Source organism: Nelumbo lutea, chromosome 1 (genome assembly GCF_056320005.1).
Source record: "Nelumbo lutea isolate HS-2025 chromosome 1, American lotus-T2T, whole genome shotgun sequence".
Lineage (NCBI taxonomy): Eukaryota > Viridiplantae > Streptophyta > Magnoliopsida > Proteales > Nelumbonaceae > Nelumbo > Nelumbo lutea.
The window spans coordinates 84,888,893-84,910,293 of NC_142684.1; the positions used below are offsets into that span (position 1 = coordinate 84,888,893).

A 21,401-nucleotide genomic window follows, 5' to 3' on the forward strand; every position below is an offset into this window, starting at 1 on the left:
CCCGTTTGTTTGCCACCAGCTCGCGAAGTTGAGCATACCATTCCCCTCAAAGAAGGAACTGAAGCCATAAATGTGAGACCCTATCAATATGCACATTTTCAGAAGGCAAAAATAGAGCATCAAGTTCAAGACATGTTGAACGTAGGTCTAATACATCCCAATACTAGCCCCTTTTCATCACTAGTGCTCCTCATGAAGAAAAAGAATGGGACATGACGCTTTTGCACAGATTATCGAGCACTCAATGCTGTCACAATTAAAGATCGCTTCCCAATCCTTACCGTAGATGACATGCTAGATGAGCTATATGATGCTGTGTTCTTCACCAAGCTTGATCTAAGGGCAGGGTATCACCAAATCAGAGTCAATGCTCCTGATGTGCCAAAAATAGCTTTTCGCACCCACAACGACCATTATGAATACTTAGTGATGCCATTCGGCCTTTGCAATGCTCCCTCTACATGTTCAACATACACTTAGTATTTTGAAGCAGCATAGGTTCCTTGTCAAGTTAAGTAAATGTGTTTTTGGCAAGCAAGAGCTGGAATATTTGGGGCATATTGTTACACACCAATGTGTAAAGGTGGATGACAAGAAAATTAAAGCTATGGTGACTTGGCCGAGACCTGCAAACATCATAGAATTATGTGGTTTCTTGGGCTTAATAGGTTACTACCGCAAGTTTGTTCAAGGTTATGGCATAATAGCCCGCCCATTAACAAACTTACTCAAGAAGGGAAAATTCCAATGGCATGAGGAGGCCGATACATATTTCCTTGCATTAAAGCAAGCCATGACTACCACAACCACATTAGCTATGCCCAACTTTGCAGAACCTTTTACCATAGAAACGGATGCATCAGTTGATGGGATGGCGCGGTTCTGACTCAAAACAACAAGCCTATAGCTTACATTAGCAGGGCATTGGGAGCGACAAAGCAATTGTGGTCCACCTATGCTAAGGAGATGTTGGCCATAGTGGAAGCTATTTGATTATGGAGGCCATATTTATTTGGGCGGAAATTCTACATCAAGACTGATCAACGGAGCCTAAGATTCTTCTTGGACCAGCGGGTTGCAACTCCAGAACAACAAAAATGGGTGGCTAAATTACTGGGTTATGACTATGGAATCATCTATCGTCCTAGACACGAGAATTCAGCAACAGATGCATTGTCAAGGAGGAGAGATAGCCCATTATTAAATGCCATTCATTTCTCAGCTGTGAATATATGGGATGACATTTAGCAAGCTTCTAAAGTTGACAACTACATACAAACAATGGGAAAAAGGGCAAGTGACAGTTCACACAACTCTTTTATATGGCATGATGGATTACTTTTATACTAGGGAAGAATTGTGGTTCCTGCCGACCCAACATTAAGAGCTCGATTGTTGTATGAAGTCCACGATTCCAAGATTGAGGGGCATTCAGGGGTCTTAAGAACATACAAGAGACTGCACCAATAATTCTTTTGGCCACAAATGTACCAAGCCGTGCATGATTATGTTCAAAAGTGTGAATTCTGCCAACGTATCGAAGCAGACACTGCAACACCAACTGGACTTTTGCAGCCTCTACCCATCCCTAGCCAAGTATGGGATGATATCACTCTTGAATTCATTGAAGGACTACCAAGCTCAAATGGAAAAGACACCATCTTAGTGGTTGTTGACAGACTCAGTAAGTTTGCTCATTTTATTCCCTTAACACATTCATTTACAACTAAAGTGGTGGCAGAAAAGTTTGTTAAGAACATTGTCAAACTTCATGGGATGCCTCGATCCATCATCAGTGATCGAGACCCAATTTTAATCAGTACTTTTTGGCAAGAATTTTTCAAGTTATCGGGTTCCAAATTGATGCTTAGTTCATCTTACCATCCACAAATGGATGGTCAATCCGAGGTCGTTAACCGTTGTGTTGAGCAATATCTCCATTGCTTTGTTCATCAATGGCTGCGCAAGTGGAGCACATATTTAACTTGGGCTGAATACTAGTACAATACTACATACCATGCATCTACAAAAATGACTCCATTTCAGACACTTTATGGCCGTTTACCACCTTCAATTCCAGCATATGACAATAGCTCTTCCCCCATACATGAAGTTGACCAAAGCCTCATCACCCGTGACGAGTTACTCCGCCAACTCAAGACCAACCTGAAAACCTCCATTAATCGGATGAAGCAAAACGTCGAGAGGTTTTTTTTGGAGTAGGTGATATGGTCCTCCTTAAGTTGCACCCTTACCGTCAGCAAACAGTCTTCAAGCGAGCTCACCAGAAGTTATCAAGTCGTTTTTATGGCCCTTTTCCCATTCTACAAAAGATAGGACCAGTGGCGTACAAATTGCAGTTGCCGGCAATAGCAAGAATTCACCCAGTGTTCCATGTGTCTTTGCTCAAGCGATATGTTGGAGACCAAGCCAATCAGCCCCTCGACTTGCTTCCAGTGAATGATGATGGAGTTATCATTTTAAAACCTTAGCAAGTTCTTGATCAACGTTGGGTCAAACACGGTGGTAATTTTGTCGAAGAATGTTTAGTTCATTGGAAGCATTTACCTGCTGAAGATGCCACTTGGGAAGCTACAGAACAATTGCGTCAACAGTTTCCTAACTTGGAGATTGAGGACAAGCTCCCTCTCGAGGGGGCGGGCATTGATAAGCCCAGAAGATCCACTCGAACCCCCAAGCCCAACCCAAAGTATATGTGATAGCAACCAGTGCATAATTGTGTTCAATTTGCTTAAGTTGTGTAGTTATGTATTTATGTGTTTAAGTTATAGTGGTATGTGTTTATGTGGTAGTGGGAAATTGGGTCTCCTAAAGACTCGGTTGTTTATTTGATGGTGTGTCGATGTAGTGGGTGACTGGGTCTCCTAAAGACTTGGCCATTAGCTTTGTTCAAATTTTCAGTTGTTGGTACTGGTTGTTTAAAAATGGGTGAGCAGACGAGAATGAATGAGAAAAGTATTATCCCTATTCTTGTGGTTTGTTCTCACCCAAAGAACTGTGTTTATTTTTCTTGCTACTGACTGGGACCTATCTACCTACTCCTATTAATTAAAATTGACATGTCTTAAATTCCTCACTTTTGATGTATCGGTGACCTCAATTGGAAATGCACACCTTGTGCCAGACAATATTTGCTGTATGCACTTGAGATGCAAGTACCTAACAGAGAGAGAGATCATTAGACCACTAAAAATTGACTTATTATCTGCAACTATTATTACATAACAGTTAATACAAAGGTATTTCTCGATTGTGTGGATCCATAGGCTGCACTTCTCAGTAGCTCTAAAACGTAACAAAAAAGAACTCAAGCCTCTCACAAAGTACCTATGCATTAAGAACGTTCGAGTAATGTTCTCCTGCATGGCGGCCCTTCCTTTCTATCCAACCTCACTCGTTGAATCCATGGGATGCTAAGGAATCTTGAAAACTGGCAAGGGGCTACACAATACTTCAGTTCATCTAGGAATCACCTCAGTGATACTGATTGGAGAGGAGCTGTACATTTGGCTTGTATAGTTGGTCGATGTCAAATTTTTACTTGATGAGGATGGAGCTCCACTGCTTCCCACCGAGTCTTCAAAGAAACCTGGGGGTGTAAGTTCCTTCTCATTAAGCCGTACATGCCTTGAGAGCATGTCCATAACTTGGGTCATTGTAGGCCTTCGGCCTGCTGCTGCTTGGGTGCAGAAAAGTGCTATCTTTATGTACCTAAGAACTTCTTCCTCTGGGAATTCTTCCAGCTCCGGGTCCACCAGCTCTAGCAATTTTCCTTCCTCGTAAAGTTGCCAAGTCTGTTGATGCAACTATCAAAAGTTACAAGGGAATGCAAATTGGAGGGTAAACGATACACTAAAAAGTAGATCATTGAAAAGTTCACAAAGTAAAATAAACTATGAAAAAATAACTGACACACAAAGAATAAAACAAAAAAGAGGGGTGGTATTAATAATGGACAGTAAAGATAAGAGATCTGCTTTACGCAGTTTCTCTATATGAAGCCTCTTCCAGAAGTGGGGTGTCCACTTTGATAAGCAAGATACGTATTTTGGGGGGTAAAGTTGCTGAGATAGCCCTTATCCTAATTTTTCAGTTGTATTGATAACTAATCTGTATTCCTTTTCAACTGTACATGTTAAAACTAATCTGTAACCGTACAAATTGAGTTACAGAACATTCTCTATCAAAACCTTTCTTATCTTTCATGGTATCAGAGCCATAATGCCAACCCACCAAAGCTCTTCCTCTTCTTCTTCCACAACTACTAAATTCAATACAACTACAGGATCAACAGACCTGATTACAGCCTCTCAAACACCTTTTGATCTTAACATTACACCTGTTATTTCTGTAAAACTTGGTGGTCAGAACTATGTCATCTGGAAATCGCAATTTATACCCAGTCTTAATGGTCGTAGACTGCTTGGCTATGTCACTGGATCACACAAGGCTCCGAGTAAGACTATCATTTCTACTTCTGAGAATGGATCTCCAATTGAAAACCCAGAGTATGTTACTTGGGAGGTTCAGGATCAACAGACTGTGCATTACACATGTTGCTGAGATAGCCCTTATCCTAATTTTTCAGTTGTTGTATTGATAACTAATCTGTATTCCTTTTTAACTGTACATGTTAAAACTAACCTGTAACTGTACATAACAGTTTTGAGTTAAATAGATCAATTGTCTGTAACGAATTGAGTTACAGAACATTCTCTATCAAAACCTTTCTTATCTTTCAAGAACTAAGGATACATGATCAAGAGTATATGGATTATTTGCAAGAAAAATACAAGAGGTACTTAGTAAGACATAAAATGTTTGGGTATCAGAAAATTCACCATAAAGTCAAATTAGAAATTGTATATAGAAGAAGAGTAAAAAACAATGAACCAAATCAGACTGCAAAATACTGATAAGATGAATGGACAAGAAAAAGGATGGTTTTCAATAGTACGAGAGGAAACTAACCCATTCAAGAAGAAACCTTTTCATCCCTCCCCAGGTTGCCGTTGCAACACTTCTGCCACTAATTATTTCAAGTGTTAGGATCCCAAAACTGTATACATCAGCCTTCTTGGTTAACTGACCACGCAATGCATACTCTGGTGCCAAATAACCACTGCATGAGACAGAATACTGTGTGGGAATATGTCTCATATAATTGAATAATGCAGAGCATGTAGATTTCGCCTCAATCAAATTGACCAATGAACAATTGGCATTGCTTGTATTATACAGGATAATCAAATTTTAATATTAATTAATGCTAATATAAGAAGCATCTCAAATGTGTGTGTGTGAAAGAGAGAGAGAGAGAGAGTAATTCTATTGGATGAGAGAGAGATCAAATAAGACACCAAAAAAATTGAAGTTCAATTAATCAATAACATTTACAAGGACTACAAAAAATAGCCAAAATTTTCCAACAGAAAAAAAAAACGCCAGCATAAACCATCTAGCTTCCAATGTGGGTAAAAAAAGCAATAACATGCAATATAATAGAATAAATAAAACTGCCATATTTATTTTACTATATGACCACTTACGTGGTTCCTGCAACTCGTGTACTAATATGAGTTATATTTTCTGGGAACAGTTTAGCCAGTCCAAAGTCTCCGATTTTTGCAATGAAGTCCTTGCCAAGAAGTATATTACTAGCTTTGATGTCTCTATGCACGATATGTGGCTCAAGTTCTTCATGAAGGAATTCCAGACCTCTGGCAGTATCCATGCAAATGGTAGATCTTTTATCCCAGTCTAACTTAATGGTTTTCTTCTTGGAACCTACAAAGAACAAGGCAAGCAAAGTATCTTTTAAATGCCTCCTCCAGCATAATAGTAATAAGTCATACATCTGTGGTGGCTGCTGAAAATCACCTAATAATGCACCATCAAGGCTGTTATTTTCAACATATTCATAGACCAAAATTCGGTTGTTTCCTTGAGCACAACAACCAATTAACTCAACTAGGTTTGGATGCTTGACATTTGAGACTGCTTGAATCTCTGTCAAAAATTCATTTGTCCCTTGCTTTGATTCAGTAGAAAGGACCTTAACAGCAATTTGTGTTCCATTGCTAAGGATTCCCTGTAAAATGGCATAAAAATTAACTGATATAGACATTTAGACACTGAAGTGAAGAAAGAATACAGAAATATCATTTAAAAGTCTCAACTTTAATAGCATATGTAACAGTACTGCTTAAGTTTGTGATCATTAGAAAATATACAAATTGTGAAGGCACTAATATTCAACAAGCTCCTGTATAGTGATGACTAAGAAAAATGTATAAGACAAAAAGTTCTCTAGGTCACCTTTGTTCTGCAAATACCTAAAACCGATGCTTTTCCATGGATAATTTTCAAGCTCTGCTGTTTTATAAGTGGACAATGGTGCATAAAAAGAGCATAGAATAAATTGGAGTGGAAAAGGAAATTTATTTGCAAGATGATTCAAGTGTTAAAAGATATTGTTTAGCTTCTTTTTTATCAGCAACAATATTGTTTGGCTTCTTAGCAAATGATGTCAATTGAAAATCCACAAATAAATCGTGTTTCAACTTTTAATGATTGAACCTCATCAATGGGATGAGCAGTTATAGAGCATGTGTTAGTGTATGCTCATCACAGATCAAGAATTGTTGAAACAGGACTCATTATGCGTAGGAAATAGGAAGAAACAATCTTTTTACTTGTGCCTCCTTTTATTATATTATTTCCTTCTTGATCATTTTCACATGTGGCGTCCTTTTCCAATCATTTCGTGACATAAAGACATCACAACATCAACTTTAACATTTAGATAATTTACTGGATTGGTGGCATTGGCCATAATTTTTTTTATTAATAAAAATGATCAAAGAGGTTTTTATTAATGGGTGAAGAACATCCTGCTATCGTGAAGATACAGTAGCAGGAGTAATACAAATGTCAACATATATGGTCATGCAACAGAAAACAGCACAATGTATATACATCCCCCTTTCTACATAGCAATAAAAAATCAGATGCTGTACTGAGGCCCTGGTAACCCCCATTTAAGTTCCATTCTAACCAGTGAACATAAGTAATAAATTTTAAAATAAAGCAAAACAATGTTCACATCAACTCAGGGAATTCGGATTAGCTGAAGGCTTTAGCTGTTCAGCAGGCTGTAGAACCAATAATAATGCTCCACGCCGGTGATAAAATACATGGGGCCCACACTGAGTGGTTGAATGGTTGTGGATCCCATTTATTTTAAGACTGGTGTGGAGTGTTATTATTGGTTCCACAGCCTGTTGAACAGCTAAAGCGTTCATCTAATCCTATCTCCAATTCAGGGTATCAAAGCCAACAGATTTCATGTAGCCAACCCCATATAGTTCAGATGATTTCATATGCAGTTAACATTGTCCTCTTTAATTTTGTCAAACCAAAAGTAACTACCATTTTCGAACTGTGAATACCTTGTAAACAGTTCCAAACCCTCCTCGGCCAACTTTATTGCTTTCATGAAAGTTGTCTGTTGCAAACTTCAATTCATTATAACGGAATATCTTAACATTCCGTGGCACAGACTCTGTAAACAACCATAGAAGTAAAGAATAAAAATAAAGAAATGAAAAGAGGAGAGTTAAAAGAACAGAAAGATGATCAACAAGAGGAAAAGAAGGGCATCTGAAAATTGCAAACAAAAGACAACTTGGTAATGACAAGGTTGAATCTCTAAATCATGGCCATGATTTAATATGTATATATCTATCAATCAATCTATCTATCTATATATTAACTAAGTGACTAATGGAATCAAATGATGGAAGGGATCAAAAGTACTGGCATAGTCCTATGGTTCCTTAATTTTGTAGCACTCGTGAGTGAGCAAATGAGTTTCCTAATGTTAGTATTGCAGTTTGGATTACAATTTCTAGTTTTTCATTTTTTCAGAAAGAGTTGTGAATAGGCAGGAACCCTCAAACATGTTTTAAAATGTGGGAGGCATGTTACAAGGTGTTCCATTACCAAGAAGCGTGAGGCATAGTTTAGAATACAAGAGGCGTAAGCATCCTCATGAGGAGGAGAAGTTCTTTCTTTCTTTTCTTTCTCCTTCTTTCTTTTTTTTTTTTTTCCTTCTTCCTTTCTTTTTTTCTTTCTCCCTTCCCTTCCGCATGAGGCACATGAGGCATAAAAGAGGTGCATGCCTCACGCAAATTCCATTTGAAGCATACGCCTCAGGTATTTTGAATGCACCTCAACTAGAGGCAAGCCTTGAGGCATATGCCTCAAACACCTTTAAAAGCATTGATCCTCAACAGTCCATTACAATTTACAGGACGATGGCATCATACAAGTTTTTTTGTATGTCCAAACAAATAAATTAAGATGATACATGCTCATATGAACATGATGTAGGATGAGAAGAGAGATAGTCATATAAAGCAGATCTGTGATGGGCTAAATGGAGGAGCAGCAATAAAGTTTGTAGGTTATACAGGAAACTGATCTAGTAAATGTTTGAGAATTAATTTTTGATGCTTCTAGTATGCTTAGAGAAGAAATTGGTAGATTTAGGATGGAAAAAAAATGAAGTTTCGAAAGTTTAGGTAGGAGTGAAAAACAAGTTGCCTATCCAATCTTTAAAAGAAGAAGGCACAACCTGAAATAGCTCTATAAACTATAAGGTACAAAAAGGTTATTTTACCCTGATATGGCAAGAACATGGCTGGATACAGTATCAGATACTGTCCTGGTATCATAGTGGAGGGGAGAAGTATGCAGTGCTTGTGCTCAAATCAGAGAGAGGGAGAGGGGGAGAGAGATAGAGAGATAGAGAGAGAGGTCACAACTTCAAAAAATCATATTAATTCCATCTTTTAATAAGTTAAACTTAACGATAGATTTAGAAAACACTATGGTAGGCTAGACATAGGCTTTCCTTAATAAAGTCAGATATTTAGTGATGATGAAAAGATTTTGTGAAACCATAACCTAATATCCAAGAAACTTCTATAATTTTCTAACCTAACCTAAAGAAACAAGTAAAAGAAAAGTAAAGCACTATTTTACTATAAATAGTAATTTATGGAAAATATTATAAATAGTAAGCCCAAAGTTACTATACACTGTAACTTCATTTTTATTGAATATAGTAAATTTGTGAACACTACTTAGCACTGCAACCATCTAGCATCTCCTAATAGACTTCTCGTTAGGAGACACTGGATCTGTGAGCCCCACTTCCATGTTCTTCCCAAAATATGAAAAATTTCTTTCTCCATGATTTCTCTTCAATTGCATCTCCTTCATTAGAACATAAATGAGATTCATGTTCATTGGCCTCAAATCCATGAATATCACATATGAATTCCAGCTTATAATAGTAACATCCTTGATCAAGGGTGTTTGATCAACAAAAAGGAAAGCATCTAAGGATAGAATAAAGAATAAATTGAGCATCACAAAGGTTGGTTTTGTGAATAACATTTAGAGCAGAACTCTGCTTTAGATTATTAATGTAGGCAACTCTGTCAAAGCATAAAAATAAAATTTATTAAGGAAAAAAGATAATACAAGAAAGTGACAAGAAGTCACCCGAGAGAAGAGCATAACAAGAACTTCTAAAAGACCAAACCCGTCTGACCAAAACACAAACCACCAACCTCTCCCAAACCTAGAAAAGGAAACAACAATGAGATCCATAAACTTCAAATCCAATCCCCAATACAACACCAGTCCACAAACCAAAAAAAGGCCACCCAAGCCAAGAAGAAAAAAGAACCCCAAAAAGCACTCCAAAAAACTGAACAACAACCGCAATTTTCAGCCACTCCCACCTCCAAAACGATCTTGATCTTAGCTACTTGACATTTTTAGAATCGACTGCAGCAAGTTTATTCTCTCTCTTGTTAAACCTTTTGAATTTATTCAGCTTTTTTAAAGGCCCCACTCAGCTCATCTTCCTCAATTGATTCAAAGGATATATGGTCAAAGCAACTCAAAGATGTTTTTTTATTTTTTTATTTTGGTAAAAGAGGCAAACAACAAGGGCTACACAAGCCTGGGGGTAAGTAGACCCCAAAGATGGTAATTGGTTTCAATAAAGGTATATTTATGGCTCATGATATCTAACACACTTCATAAAACAAACCTACACTCTGGCTTCCAAGTTAAACATATTTCTTAATTGACACCTAGGACTACAAAAGCAATTGGTGAGGAGCTATCCAGGAATAGCATCATTAGCCCAGAGTTTTGGGGAATTTGTACTACTAGGATTGCTTTGTTTCTAACCAAAAGGTTCTCCTTTGTGTTAGAATGTAGGGGCTTAAAAGAAAACCTTGAGGACACAATTCAATATGGTCAGGCTTGTAATGGAGGAGTCTATGCTAAACCAATATAGCTATATTACAATATGTGTGGCTGGTCTCAGCTTGCTACCTGGACTAACAATTTTAATTATAATACACTGTGAAAAAGATAGGGGACCAACCAATGCTGGTCCCAGCTATCCAGATGGGAGCGGGGGGCTTCAGCATCTTCGTTCATGAAGTGGATGCTGTCAAACTTGAACCCATGTTCTCACTTCTCAGCCTGACATTTTACCACTGCACCAAGCAATGGGCCCTTGTGAAAAAGATGATTAAAAGAAATGCAGAGCATTTCCTGGATACTAAGACCTAACAAAGAAGAAAGAACAATGTTCTCTAGATATCTCAGTATAGCATAATAATATCTTTCCACATTGAAGTGGATCAAAGTGGTAGACACAGGTTATGGATTATTGAAACAAGACATTATTATTGAAGATGGCCAATGTGTAGAAATGCTAAATCATGAGATAAACGTGTTTCATTTGCACAAGCCATGATGCATAAACCCCATCACCATGATTACACCATATAGAACATGCTAATTATTCCATGGATTTTCCATTTTATTTGATCAACTCAGGCTAACTTACAAACAGTTATGGTTGACCTTCAAAATGAAAAAAAAAAAACAAAAAATTAATATTCCAATTGAATTTTCATATTCTTCTCAAAGTCAGATAACATGTCCTTGAGACTCATTGCTAGTGTGTCTGTGTTCATGCATGTTTTTTGTGTTTGTGTTTATCTGTGCGACACAAATGTATCAAAGTTCTAGCTGAATTAGGAGTCAAATGACAACAGGCTATCACATTATGGATAAGTACACTTGCATTACATAACTTCTTTCATAGACTAGGGAAATGTGAAGACTGAGCATATAAAAACTCATACCATTTGCATCTCCATGAGTACAAAAAGGATGCCTTTTCCTTTCCACCACTGAGCCACCAAAGCAACCACAACTCATATCCAGGTAGCAATATCAGGTGTCAATTTTCTGCAATGTGGGCTGCCAAGTTGATTTACATACAAATCATGGATCCATATTGTATCACACAAAATGATGATAAAAGAATAAGTTATCAGGAAGAAAAAAAGAACCTACGAGTAATAGCATGAATTCAAATTGAGTTTTGATTTCCTCCCCTTACAAAAATGAAAAGATACCTTTTTCTTGTTTAACCGTGTCCATTCCTAATTCAAACATAATATCAAATTTGAGTATCATGGTTTTCATTCTTTTAATCATTCCTCACCGTCTGAAAATTTGAAACATCAATTGTCTCGTTAGGCACATATGGACTTGCACAGGAAACAGAAGCTATCTCATGCGCAATATAACCTTTCAAATCAAGACATTGCTTTATCTGGGTAGAAGGGTACTTTTCCTTAAAAGGCGGCAAACTGTTTTACTAGATGAGTGGTCCTTTCTTTTTTCTATTCTTACATGTGAAGAGAAGCCAGCTCTGAGGTCTCAATGGAGATGTTGCTTCAACTAAACAAGAACTAAGTTAGGGCTATGAAAATCCAGTAAAATTGGGGTTGCGAAGTCGAACTAAGAAACTGGCGCAACTTTGCAATTGATTGCTTCAAATTCGAGTTTCTGGATATATTCATTGCTTCAAATTCGAGTTTCTGGATTCCTGAATTCTCTTTGAGCAGCCATCAGCAATTTTCTCCTCTAAAAGTAATATTCTTTCCAATTCACTTCTTTCCGAAAAAAAAGAGAACGTTTACCGAATTCAGAACTAATGGGCTCATATCAAATCTATAAATTGAGGAGCGAAAGAAATCATTTGATTCATTTCGGTACTACAAAGTTTAAACTAAAAGTTTGACTCCGAATACAGAAAACACCATGAAGATCCAATTGCACGAACCAAAAAAAAAAAAAAGAAAGAAAGAAAGTAAAAGGATTAGAAGATGAAATCTCCATCAGATAGGATGGAAGCTAGTATACAACGTTTAAGTTCCCTCGAAGAAAGCTTTACCTCGAAACGAAAACAATCAGGTTCGGGCCTTTTCCTGGATTCGTGTAACCCCAGAAATCTCTGAATCGAATAATAAAATGTTCGAGTTTCTTCTTCTTAACGATTCTTCTTTCTTCTTCTGACACTAATTCAAAATACTGAAATAGACATCGACGCGTTATATGACTCATATCTCGTTCCCTCAAGCTTTCCTACCTTTCAAGCAGACAAAGACCGTTCCTTCCCGCTGTATTTCTTTTCTCCCCGTGAAATAAAATATCTTTTTCCTACTGGGTCTCGATTCACTATTTCCCGTGACAACATATAAAAACACTTCAATCATACGATACACGCGTTTGAGAAATTGAGAGTCATATACAAGCATGATACTCGAGTCATTGACTCTTTACACCATGAGCACGGGGGGAGAATAAAATCTGGTCAAAATGTATGATCATACACCGAACATCAGGAATTTGTGGGGTCAGAACTCAGATGTTTGCTATTACTATATCATCGCATCTTCGTCCCACAATTCCACAAACACCCCACAGCATGTATTGGAAACATCTCCCACAAATTCGGGAGATGTTCGCAATGCACGCTGAGATGTGCATGTGGGACATCTCCATTTTGAATATCTGAACTGTGCCCCTTGATAAAAACAAGTGTAGTGAGGACTTACCGTCTCAGTGCCCCTTTGGGTCAGAACTCAGAAATGTGAATTGGTCTGTGGTTGTTGGCCTGAAATTGCGGTAGTAAAGATTCCAAAGACCCATTAACATCAACCCAACTATTTTAGTTGGGAAAATGGGCTACAAAAAGAATTAGCCCCTCTTCCAAACCTGAAAACTCTCCAAAGTCGGCTATCCAATTTCGTTTTTTTTTTTTTTTTAGAGTTCTTTCGTCTCAATGCTCACATGGACCTCATTATATAGAGAGGGAAGAGGTAGGTCAAGACTCCTTTATTCTCAGTGCTTTTCAATAAAGGCTATCTTTACTCTCTCCAATAAGATCTCTCTCTACAACAGTCAATATTTGTAAGTTATAATTATCTCACCTCCCCCACTAAAGCTACAACATGTATGTTAAATTTATGGGGAGATGTTCTTAAGGCTGTTGCACTGTTGCCGATCATGATGCACAATCAAACAGTTACAAATTTGAACTGTTTGATTGCAGTACAAATGAAAATAAAGTAAAACCCAATACAAAATTAAATCAGAATGTGTATTCTTTTTATTTGCACTAATGCAAATAAAATTACACTGCAACCAAACCTAAAGTTCATAGGGTTTTTTTTTCTTTCTTGCAATCCCACCAAAACCCTCATTTCCTCTTAAATATTTCAATCCCTTTTGCTCTCTCTAATAAATTAGGGGTATAAATTAGATGGATTAACTCTTTACCCACAATAAACTACAACTACACGTTTCGAGTTTAAGGCTAAGTTTGGAAGGAGTACAAATATAAATATGTAGAGTACAAAACATTGTATTTTGTATGTATTTGCATTAAACATATTTGTATTTATATTCTTTCCAAATTGAGCCTAAATGCTAATATTTTGTTTAGTTGAGACTATTTTGAGTTAAAACAATTGTGAAACATTTCTACAGAGATCATTGGTGCTGTTCCTCTATCAGCTCTACCCATTTGAAGAAACCATCCAATGACTTGACTCTTAGTAGCTGTTTGGTTCTGTTTTCATTTATTTAATAAATATTTTGTACTCTATTCATCTTGAAAAATGTTTTTTTGATGTATCACACAGTGCCATTAGATGCTATTAGGCACCACATAAGCTTAATAGTGAAAATATTAAAAAGAAGCTTTCTCTAACACAGGGCTCTCACACAAATAGAAGCAAACATTAATTTAATAAACGAGTTAACCAAACAATATTTTAAGGGAAACACATATGTCACTATGTGGCACTAAACTGGCATCATTTTTCAAATAAATGGCAATGAAACCAAACACCATTTTAGTTAATATCCTATGTAACAGTTTAGAAGTATACCAAGGTGCATCACATAAATATATGCCACTGAATCATAAACCCTACCTCCATAGTAAATGTTCTTTTCTCCTTGTCATACTTGCAGAACCATTAGAAGTGCATCTAGATGTGTAATAATGAATTAATTACCAGTAAACATTTGTTTTTTTTTTTTTTTTAATTTGACCATTGGATGAGAATCAATATACCGAATATTTATTCAACACCTAATCAACACAAGTACCAACAAAACAAGGTTTGACATGAAATGACATGATCTCTCTAGATGTTTGAGCCTATAATGGTAAATGGTACCAAACACAACATTATGAAGCGAAGATGAACTCTAGCAGACCTTACCTCTTTGCAAATTACCAATCCAATTGCAAAATGAAAGTTTGTTTTTTCTCGTTTTTTGGTAAAGCAGAAGATTTATGCTCTTGGATCTTTGCCAAAGTTATCATTCATGGACTCCCCGGCCCATACGCGTAGAAACGAAAAAATATAGAGAAAAAGAGAAACCCATCAGTCCAGTTGTGCATAGTTTGACTTGAAGAATTTATCACCGTGTTTGGAATGAACAGTGATTTGAATTCTGGCTCAAAAATAAGCTGAGTACTTACCAAATTTTACACACTCCAATGTGGTTCTTATTGCATAGGGTTCGACTATGCAAAATTTACATCCAATCAAGTAAGAGGTGATCAATCAGGTGGTATTCGTCGTAGTTCATGGGTGCTTGAATTGATCAAAGCTCTTCCAATATCACGTCTTTCTCACATCACAGATTTTCCCTATACATCTTATTGACACTTTTTTGGCTTAATTCACAATATGGTGTTTTCAATTGACTATGCATTTCCAATCATCTTCAAACGCACTAAATCAACCAATTTGGCTTGAAAATTTGTCATTTGTTTGACAACTGAGCAAACCATCCAAAGTCTTCTACCATAGAATGCAAAACGCACCGCAAATTTTATCAAAGCATGCGCTATTAAGACTTTTGGTTTTTGGATGATCGAATCAAACCTGGTGTGTGTTAGCCTTTTCCACAGAGCAGGTGTATTTGACAAGATTTTTTTGAACGTAGCAAGGGATTCTACATTTTCCTTCTAAAGGCCCTCAGTGGTTATAAATTTGATGGGAACTTTTTCTCCTTTACAACCATAGTTGTATAGATCACCTGGTCCACATGAAATCACATCCTCTTTACCAAGATGAATGCAATTTATTTTTTTAGTATTGGATGGTTGATTTGGACAAGTAATGAGAATGACATCGCAGTCTTTTTCAAGTTAGAGCAAGTCTTCATATGAATTCAGGATGTCTCTTTTGGGCAGGATGATGCACGTAGGGGTACACCTTGGTCGGACCCATTCTAAAATTGGACGGATTCAACCCACACTTTTATATGGGCTGGGCGTAGGTTGTTGGCCTTCAAGTTGGGCCTTTTTGGGCCCAGGCCTAATCCTTAGGTGACTTCAAATCAGCCCCCCAGAACATCTCACATCTCCGTCATATATTAGAAATATCACCCGATGATAATATTAAGAATGATGATGTCATCATTAAGAGATATTCTAAATACATGATGGGAATATGCTGTGGGACGTTGTAGGGACTGATTTGGTCTCCCGTTAGGCTTAATCCAGGCCTGAGCCTTAGGGCAAAGTAACGTTATCCAACAAGATGACTTCTCTTTCAAAAACATAACTGACCTCCTACTTTATTTTACCCCAAATAAGAAGTTATCCATATATTTAAAAGAAAAGCCCCATCCATTCAATATTTGACAAAATCCTAACCTGAGCTCGCCCAAATTACACTCCTTAATGGGAGATTTATTGAGGATCTGTTTAGGATGATTCAACTGAAAATAAGCTTTAGTTCCAGCTAAGCTGATTCAACCATGGTTCAGAGTATGGATATACTTGACACACAAGAATTGTTTATTGGACTCAAAGGGTTGATATTCATGGATTGAAATTGTTTCAGCTTTCCAGGTTTGACCATGACATTATTGAAAAGGGAATTAACCATTCAATATGGCCATTTGTCATAAATCCTTATATTTAACATATTGGAGACCTTGAAAACTGTTATTTATGTCTAGCCAGTTTTTTTTTATTATATATATATATATATATATATACTTCATGGGGCTACACACAATGGGGTAGTCCATCCCCCTCCCTTAGCCCCCAACTTCGGTGGCAATAGGATTTGATCCCAAGGTTGCGTTTGGAAATAATGCAAATAAGTGCCAATGTAAATATGTAGAGTGTAAATCGGTTCATATAAATCGCAAAGTTGGATAAATTTTGTACTGACAAATTAATCTTCTTACCAAATAGGCTTTTAGTTGTAATGAGTGCAAACACAAATTCCAATAAAGCATATGCCTATTTTTTTTTTCATCAAAAGCCCACTTGAATATAAATTTACTTTTTTTTATTGATATACTTTTACATCTTATTATCAATATAAATATGCATTGGCCTGCCATTTGTCAATGCATAAATGTAATATTAGCAAACACAGGCAAAAGTGAACCAGAGTACAAATTTATCCCGAACCAGGATTTACACTCTATTTACATCATTTCCAAACGCAGCCTAAGTCTCTATTCCGACAAATCAGTTAACTTATCAATTAAGCCACCATCAGTTCGTATGTCTACTAGACAGCTTAGCTGCATACGAAGTGAGAGAAGTCAGATTATCTTAGCAAGGCGCTCTATAGATAAGGCATTCAAAAGAGGCTAAAGCTGACAATCCTTCGACTGGTATAGCTGATTTGGCTTTATGGATTTTTGACCAAACATGACTTATAGGCTGTATCTATATGGACCCTACATGAAAACAACCACAAGCTACTCTCCTCTTAAATGAATTCAAACGGGCTCCACACATAGTGCATCCCACAGGACCCACACACGTGCCACATGCACATCCCCATGCATTTGGAACATCTCCCCTAACAAATACGACATATGTTCCAAATGCATGGGTGGATGTGCTTGTGGGGTGCATGTGTGGCACTCTTTGTGAGAGTGCCCATCTGAATTCTTCTTAGGCTTTATTTGGCATTCTTTATTTTAAGGACTTATCTCCATTAATAGTTAAAAATTGAAGTTCACATCAGTGCCCCCACATGCACATCTCAATGTGTATTGGGAACACCTCTCATACTTATCATTGGGAGATGTTCCCAATACATGGTTGGGATGTATTGTGGGGTGCGTTCTATGGGGCACCGATATAAATTCTAAAATTTTAATATTCATATGAGCATTTTAACAGCAAAAAGAAAATAAATCCTTAAAATAAGGAATGCTAAATATAGCCTTGAACACCTTAAACGATAAGTGAGTTGAACCCAATCATACCAACTTAACCAAGCTAGCACGGCCACTAAGGTGTTGTGACTCAAAACACTACTTATAATCTATTATAGTCCTATGTGCAACATTTGGCAGACTTTACTATTTATTTTATTTCATTTTATTTTGCCAAAAAAAAGGCAGACTTCATTTTACTATTGAAGTCATTCAATCGTGACTTCAATAGATATAATTTAATGGAATAAATGCATCAACCACCCGACCAAGGTTCAACTGTGAATAGTTGAGTGGGTGTGAGCATCGGGAAAAGATTCACTTTGGGTTGGATTTAGATTCGCCACCTATCAATTATATGAAATAGAGGTAATGGGGCCTCTTGAAATAGTTTTCAAAAATGTTTTTAATTTAATAATAATTCCAAAGCCCGAGCCATTTGCTAATCAATCCAGGTAAGACTCAGACGGGAGGGGGAAGGGGTTAGGCATCCATCCCCTCCCGAATCCAATAGGTGGGGTCCACATAAAATTCCAATAATAGGCATGAGCAACCAATCGATACTTGAGACAACCCTTAACTATATTATTCGATAACAAAAATAAAACAAAAAGAACATGCTGTGAATTTAACTGCTAAGATTTCTGCTTAAAGGAAGGATAAACATGTTGTTTATGATAAAAGAAAGTAAACTAAAATAAAACATGCTAACTGATTTGAACAAAAAAAAAAGGTTGACAGCGGTGGTCTTATCTTCTTGCGACTCCAAATGTAAACTAGAAATCGAATTCAACATGTTTACTCCAAAGGTAAACTAAAATAAAAAGAAAGTAAATTAGCATGAAAGACAAGTGAAACCAAATTCAGGTGTCATCATAATCGAATTCAACTAGAAATCCAAATGTATCTACCATTCCATAGATTCAAAATATCCAGCTGAATACAATAAAAAGAGCTTGGAGCAATTGAGGATTTTCCATAAAAAAAAAAAAGAAATAAGAAATAAGAATCGAACTTACACAAATGAACACTTAAGTGAAATAATAGAACTTTAACACTACAAGAGATTTTAATCCCATGACTCAACAATCATACCAATCAATCGATATCACAGAGAAGATATTAACATCAGGAAAAAAAGCAAATAAAAAAAATAAAAATAAAAATAATAAAAAAAAAGAAACGGTGGGGCCAGGAAAGGAAGGAGAGCCTACGGGAGCTGGTTTCAACAGATCTGTCGGCCTTCTTCCCTTTCCTAAACCTCCTGCTAAGACCAATGCAAAAGAGAAAGAAAAAAAAAATGACAAAGGGAAATAACAGCAGAGGTGAAGGGGGTTACATGATTTGTCCGACTCCGAGTGGAATGCCTCGGCAAAGTCCAAACTAGTTGTAAATAAACCCTAAACCCACATCCACTTTCTTAGGGTGGAGGAAAGGGGCATCTTTGATATTCATTCAGGCTATGTATGAGGAGGGTGAGAGGAAAAAAGTTTTAAAACATGATCATTCCTAATCCTATCCCCATTTTAGGTGACAAGAATAGGCTTATAATGCATTAATGATAGAGATAGAGAGCTGAAAACACATTGCCATGGTTAACTTGGGGCCCATATGTATTTATTTTGGGAACTGACCATCGAATTTATACGTTAGGACTTTGTTGACTGAATGCATCATTGACATTTTGCAGTGGTTAGATATAGATATGTTCATTAGGTTGTTATAAGAGTATTTGTGTAATTTTGCTAGCCTTTTTTTATGATTATTTGATTCTTTTTATTTTATTTTATTTAAGTTGATTTTTTTTTTTTGAAAAAGTTAATGTGTTGCTTGTATTAGCTTTAGAGGAAATGTTTGGGATATACAAAAAATTTCATACTTACTAACATTTAGTCTCCTTACCAACACCATTAACCAAAACATATTTTATGGGAGAAAATAACCCGATTGAGGGACATCCCTGAACCCCTTTCACTGATAGCCAAAAGTGAATTGCAGCCATCACTCCCCTAATTACCCCCTCAATCTCAATTTCTTTATTGTCCAAAATTCTGCTGTTCCTTGCCTTCCACACAGCCCAACATGGATGATGAAATTATACCTTATTCTGGATAAGACTTCCTCCAACCTCCTAACCATCAGATCATAACAATTCATCAGCAGAATATCCCTATCCTTGGCAACCATAAATAGGGCGGGAAATGATTCTTTAAGAGGTTAATTGTCAAAATATGGTCCTCTCCAACTGATCATAAATAAATATATAAATAAAGGTCCTTTTTGACTCTCAACCCATCTCCCATCTTGTACTTGATACCTTTAGGCCTTCTCTAAGTTTCTAAGGCACACCCATATAATGTATGAACCTCTCCCTCTATATATAGTGCTCTGAAGGCTCACTGGTTCTTTGTTAAATCACCGTATCATTTAGTCTTTTACCCAGTGTTATTGTTCACTAGTGTTTTAACCCAAAATCACCTTTTATTTGTATTTGCTGAGCACATTTTCTCCAATCCGTCTGAAGTTACATTAGTTTGCTGATCTCACTTACAGAAAATGCCAATTTTGACATGATGGATGTGTAAACATCAATATGTATGGTAGCAAATCACTTACGTAGGGTACTGATAAGAGGAATAGGGGATAAAGGATAACACTTAACTGAGAGCCGCGATAATTAATTGTGGGCTTTTGAGTTAAGAACCACTAGTGTTCATGAACCACCACAAGAGACTAACCAAGTTATTGGTTCAATCCTTGTATGTGTGTCATGAATGCTATTGGTGGATGCTCTTTTTTGTAGGTAGTTTAATTTACCTCATTGAAGGAATTATGCTTTCATATGGTTGATTCTGACCTTTTTATAGTTAATCCAGTTTGGTGACACTATTTAATATTTAGGTACAATTTAATTTTTTTTATCTAAAAATGTGACATTTTTTCGTTTTACCCACTTCCAGATATTTGGAACTTCAAATTAATGGATCACAGGAAATCTAAACCTTTCTATGACCATGTTTTTGTTTTCTCAATTGATGATAATCACATATGGTTCTACAATTAGCAGGTATGGTTTACATTTGTTGTTGGAAGTTTTGTTTTGGTCCTTGTTTTTAACCATTTCTTTGTGTAACTCAGCTGATCCAATTTAAGTTGTTGCATACATTTTAGCACAAATACACCATGGATTTGAGCAATGTGAAGTTTGGTCTTGCTTTTACCACATATTATACATGTCTTTGCCTTTGAACCATTCCAAAGTGTTCAACATGTGACATCTCATGGGTGTGCTATGATTAGAAAATCATATTGATGGTTTTGCACAAGTTAGAACTTGAAAGTTAACCTGTTAGAAGTTAGGAACCTACTTACATTTTGTTTATCTTTAGGATACCAGCTAGAGAAGCTAAGAAGTTGGAGAAGTTGATGAAAGACTTCTTGTGGGAGTCGGGACAAGAAAAAAGGGATCATTTGGTTAATTGAGAAATTATTTGCAGAAGTAAAGAAGAAAGGGGTTTGGGACTTGGGAGGGTGATTGAAAAAAATAAAACTCTACTAGGGAAATGGTTGTAGCGATGGCCATTGGAAAGTGAGAATTTGTAGCATGAGGTGGTGGGAAACATTCATGGGAGATTAGAGAATGGATGGGATGTTGGTGTATTAAGGCAAACTAACTTGGCAGCACCTTGGAAGGCCATTCACAACACCCTTCCTCA

General features: G+C 36.7%; 1 protein-coding gene across 4 annotated transcripts; it reads right to left on the reverse strand.

The window, feature by feature from the left end:
• Positions 1–3,199: 3,199 nt before the first annotated feature.
• Positions 3,200–12,686, reverse strand: LOC148875826 (putative serine/threonine-protein kinase). 4 transcript variants are annotated; one of them, XM_088966830.1, is made up of 7 exons: positions 12,365–12,686; positions 11,265–11,382; positions 7,473–7,585; positions 5,902–6,112; positions 5,571–5,808; positions 4,993–5,143; positions 3,200–3,815 (listed from the first exon to the last, which is right to left on the reverse strand). In XM_088966830.1, the coding sequence occupies exons 2-7, from the start codon at positions 11,338–11,340 to the stop codon at positions 3,480–3,482; spliced, it is 1,125 nt and encodes a 374-aa protein (XP_088822956.1). In that variant the 5' UTR covers positions 11,341–11,382; positions 12,365–12,686; the 3' UTR covers positions 3,200–3,479. The 4 variants fall into 4 exon arrangements, with proteins under 4 accessions (XP_088822956.1, XP_088822959.1, XP_088822957.1 ...); XM_088966833.1 differs by having other exon boundaries at positions 11,265–11,370; positions 12,365–12,589; XM_088966831.1 differs by lacking the exon at positions 12,365–12,686 and adding an exon at positions 11,541–12,310.
• Between the last annotated feature and the right edge of the window lie 8,715 nt (positions 12,687–21,401).

Excerpts from the sequence above, each read along its gene's own strand:
- LOC148875826 (XM_088966830.1), bottom strand. The coding sequence starts at position 11,340 with ATGAGTTGTGGTTGCTTTGGTGGCTCAGTGGTGGAAAGGAAAAGGCAT. Across the intron at positions 7,586-11,264 it reads TACTCATGGAGATGCAAATG|AGTCTGTGCCACGGAATGTT; the intron begins GTATGAGTTTTT and ends GGTTGTTTACAG. Across the intron at positions 3,816-4,992 it reads AAAGGTTTCTTCTTGAATGG|ACTTGGCAACTTTACGAGGA; the intron begins GTTAGTTTCCTC and ends TTGCATCAACAG.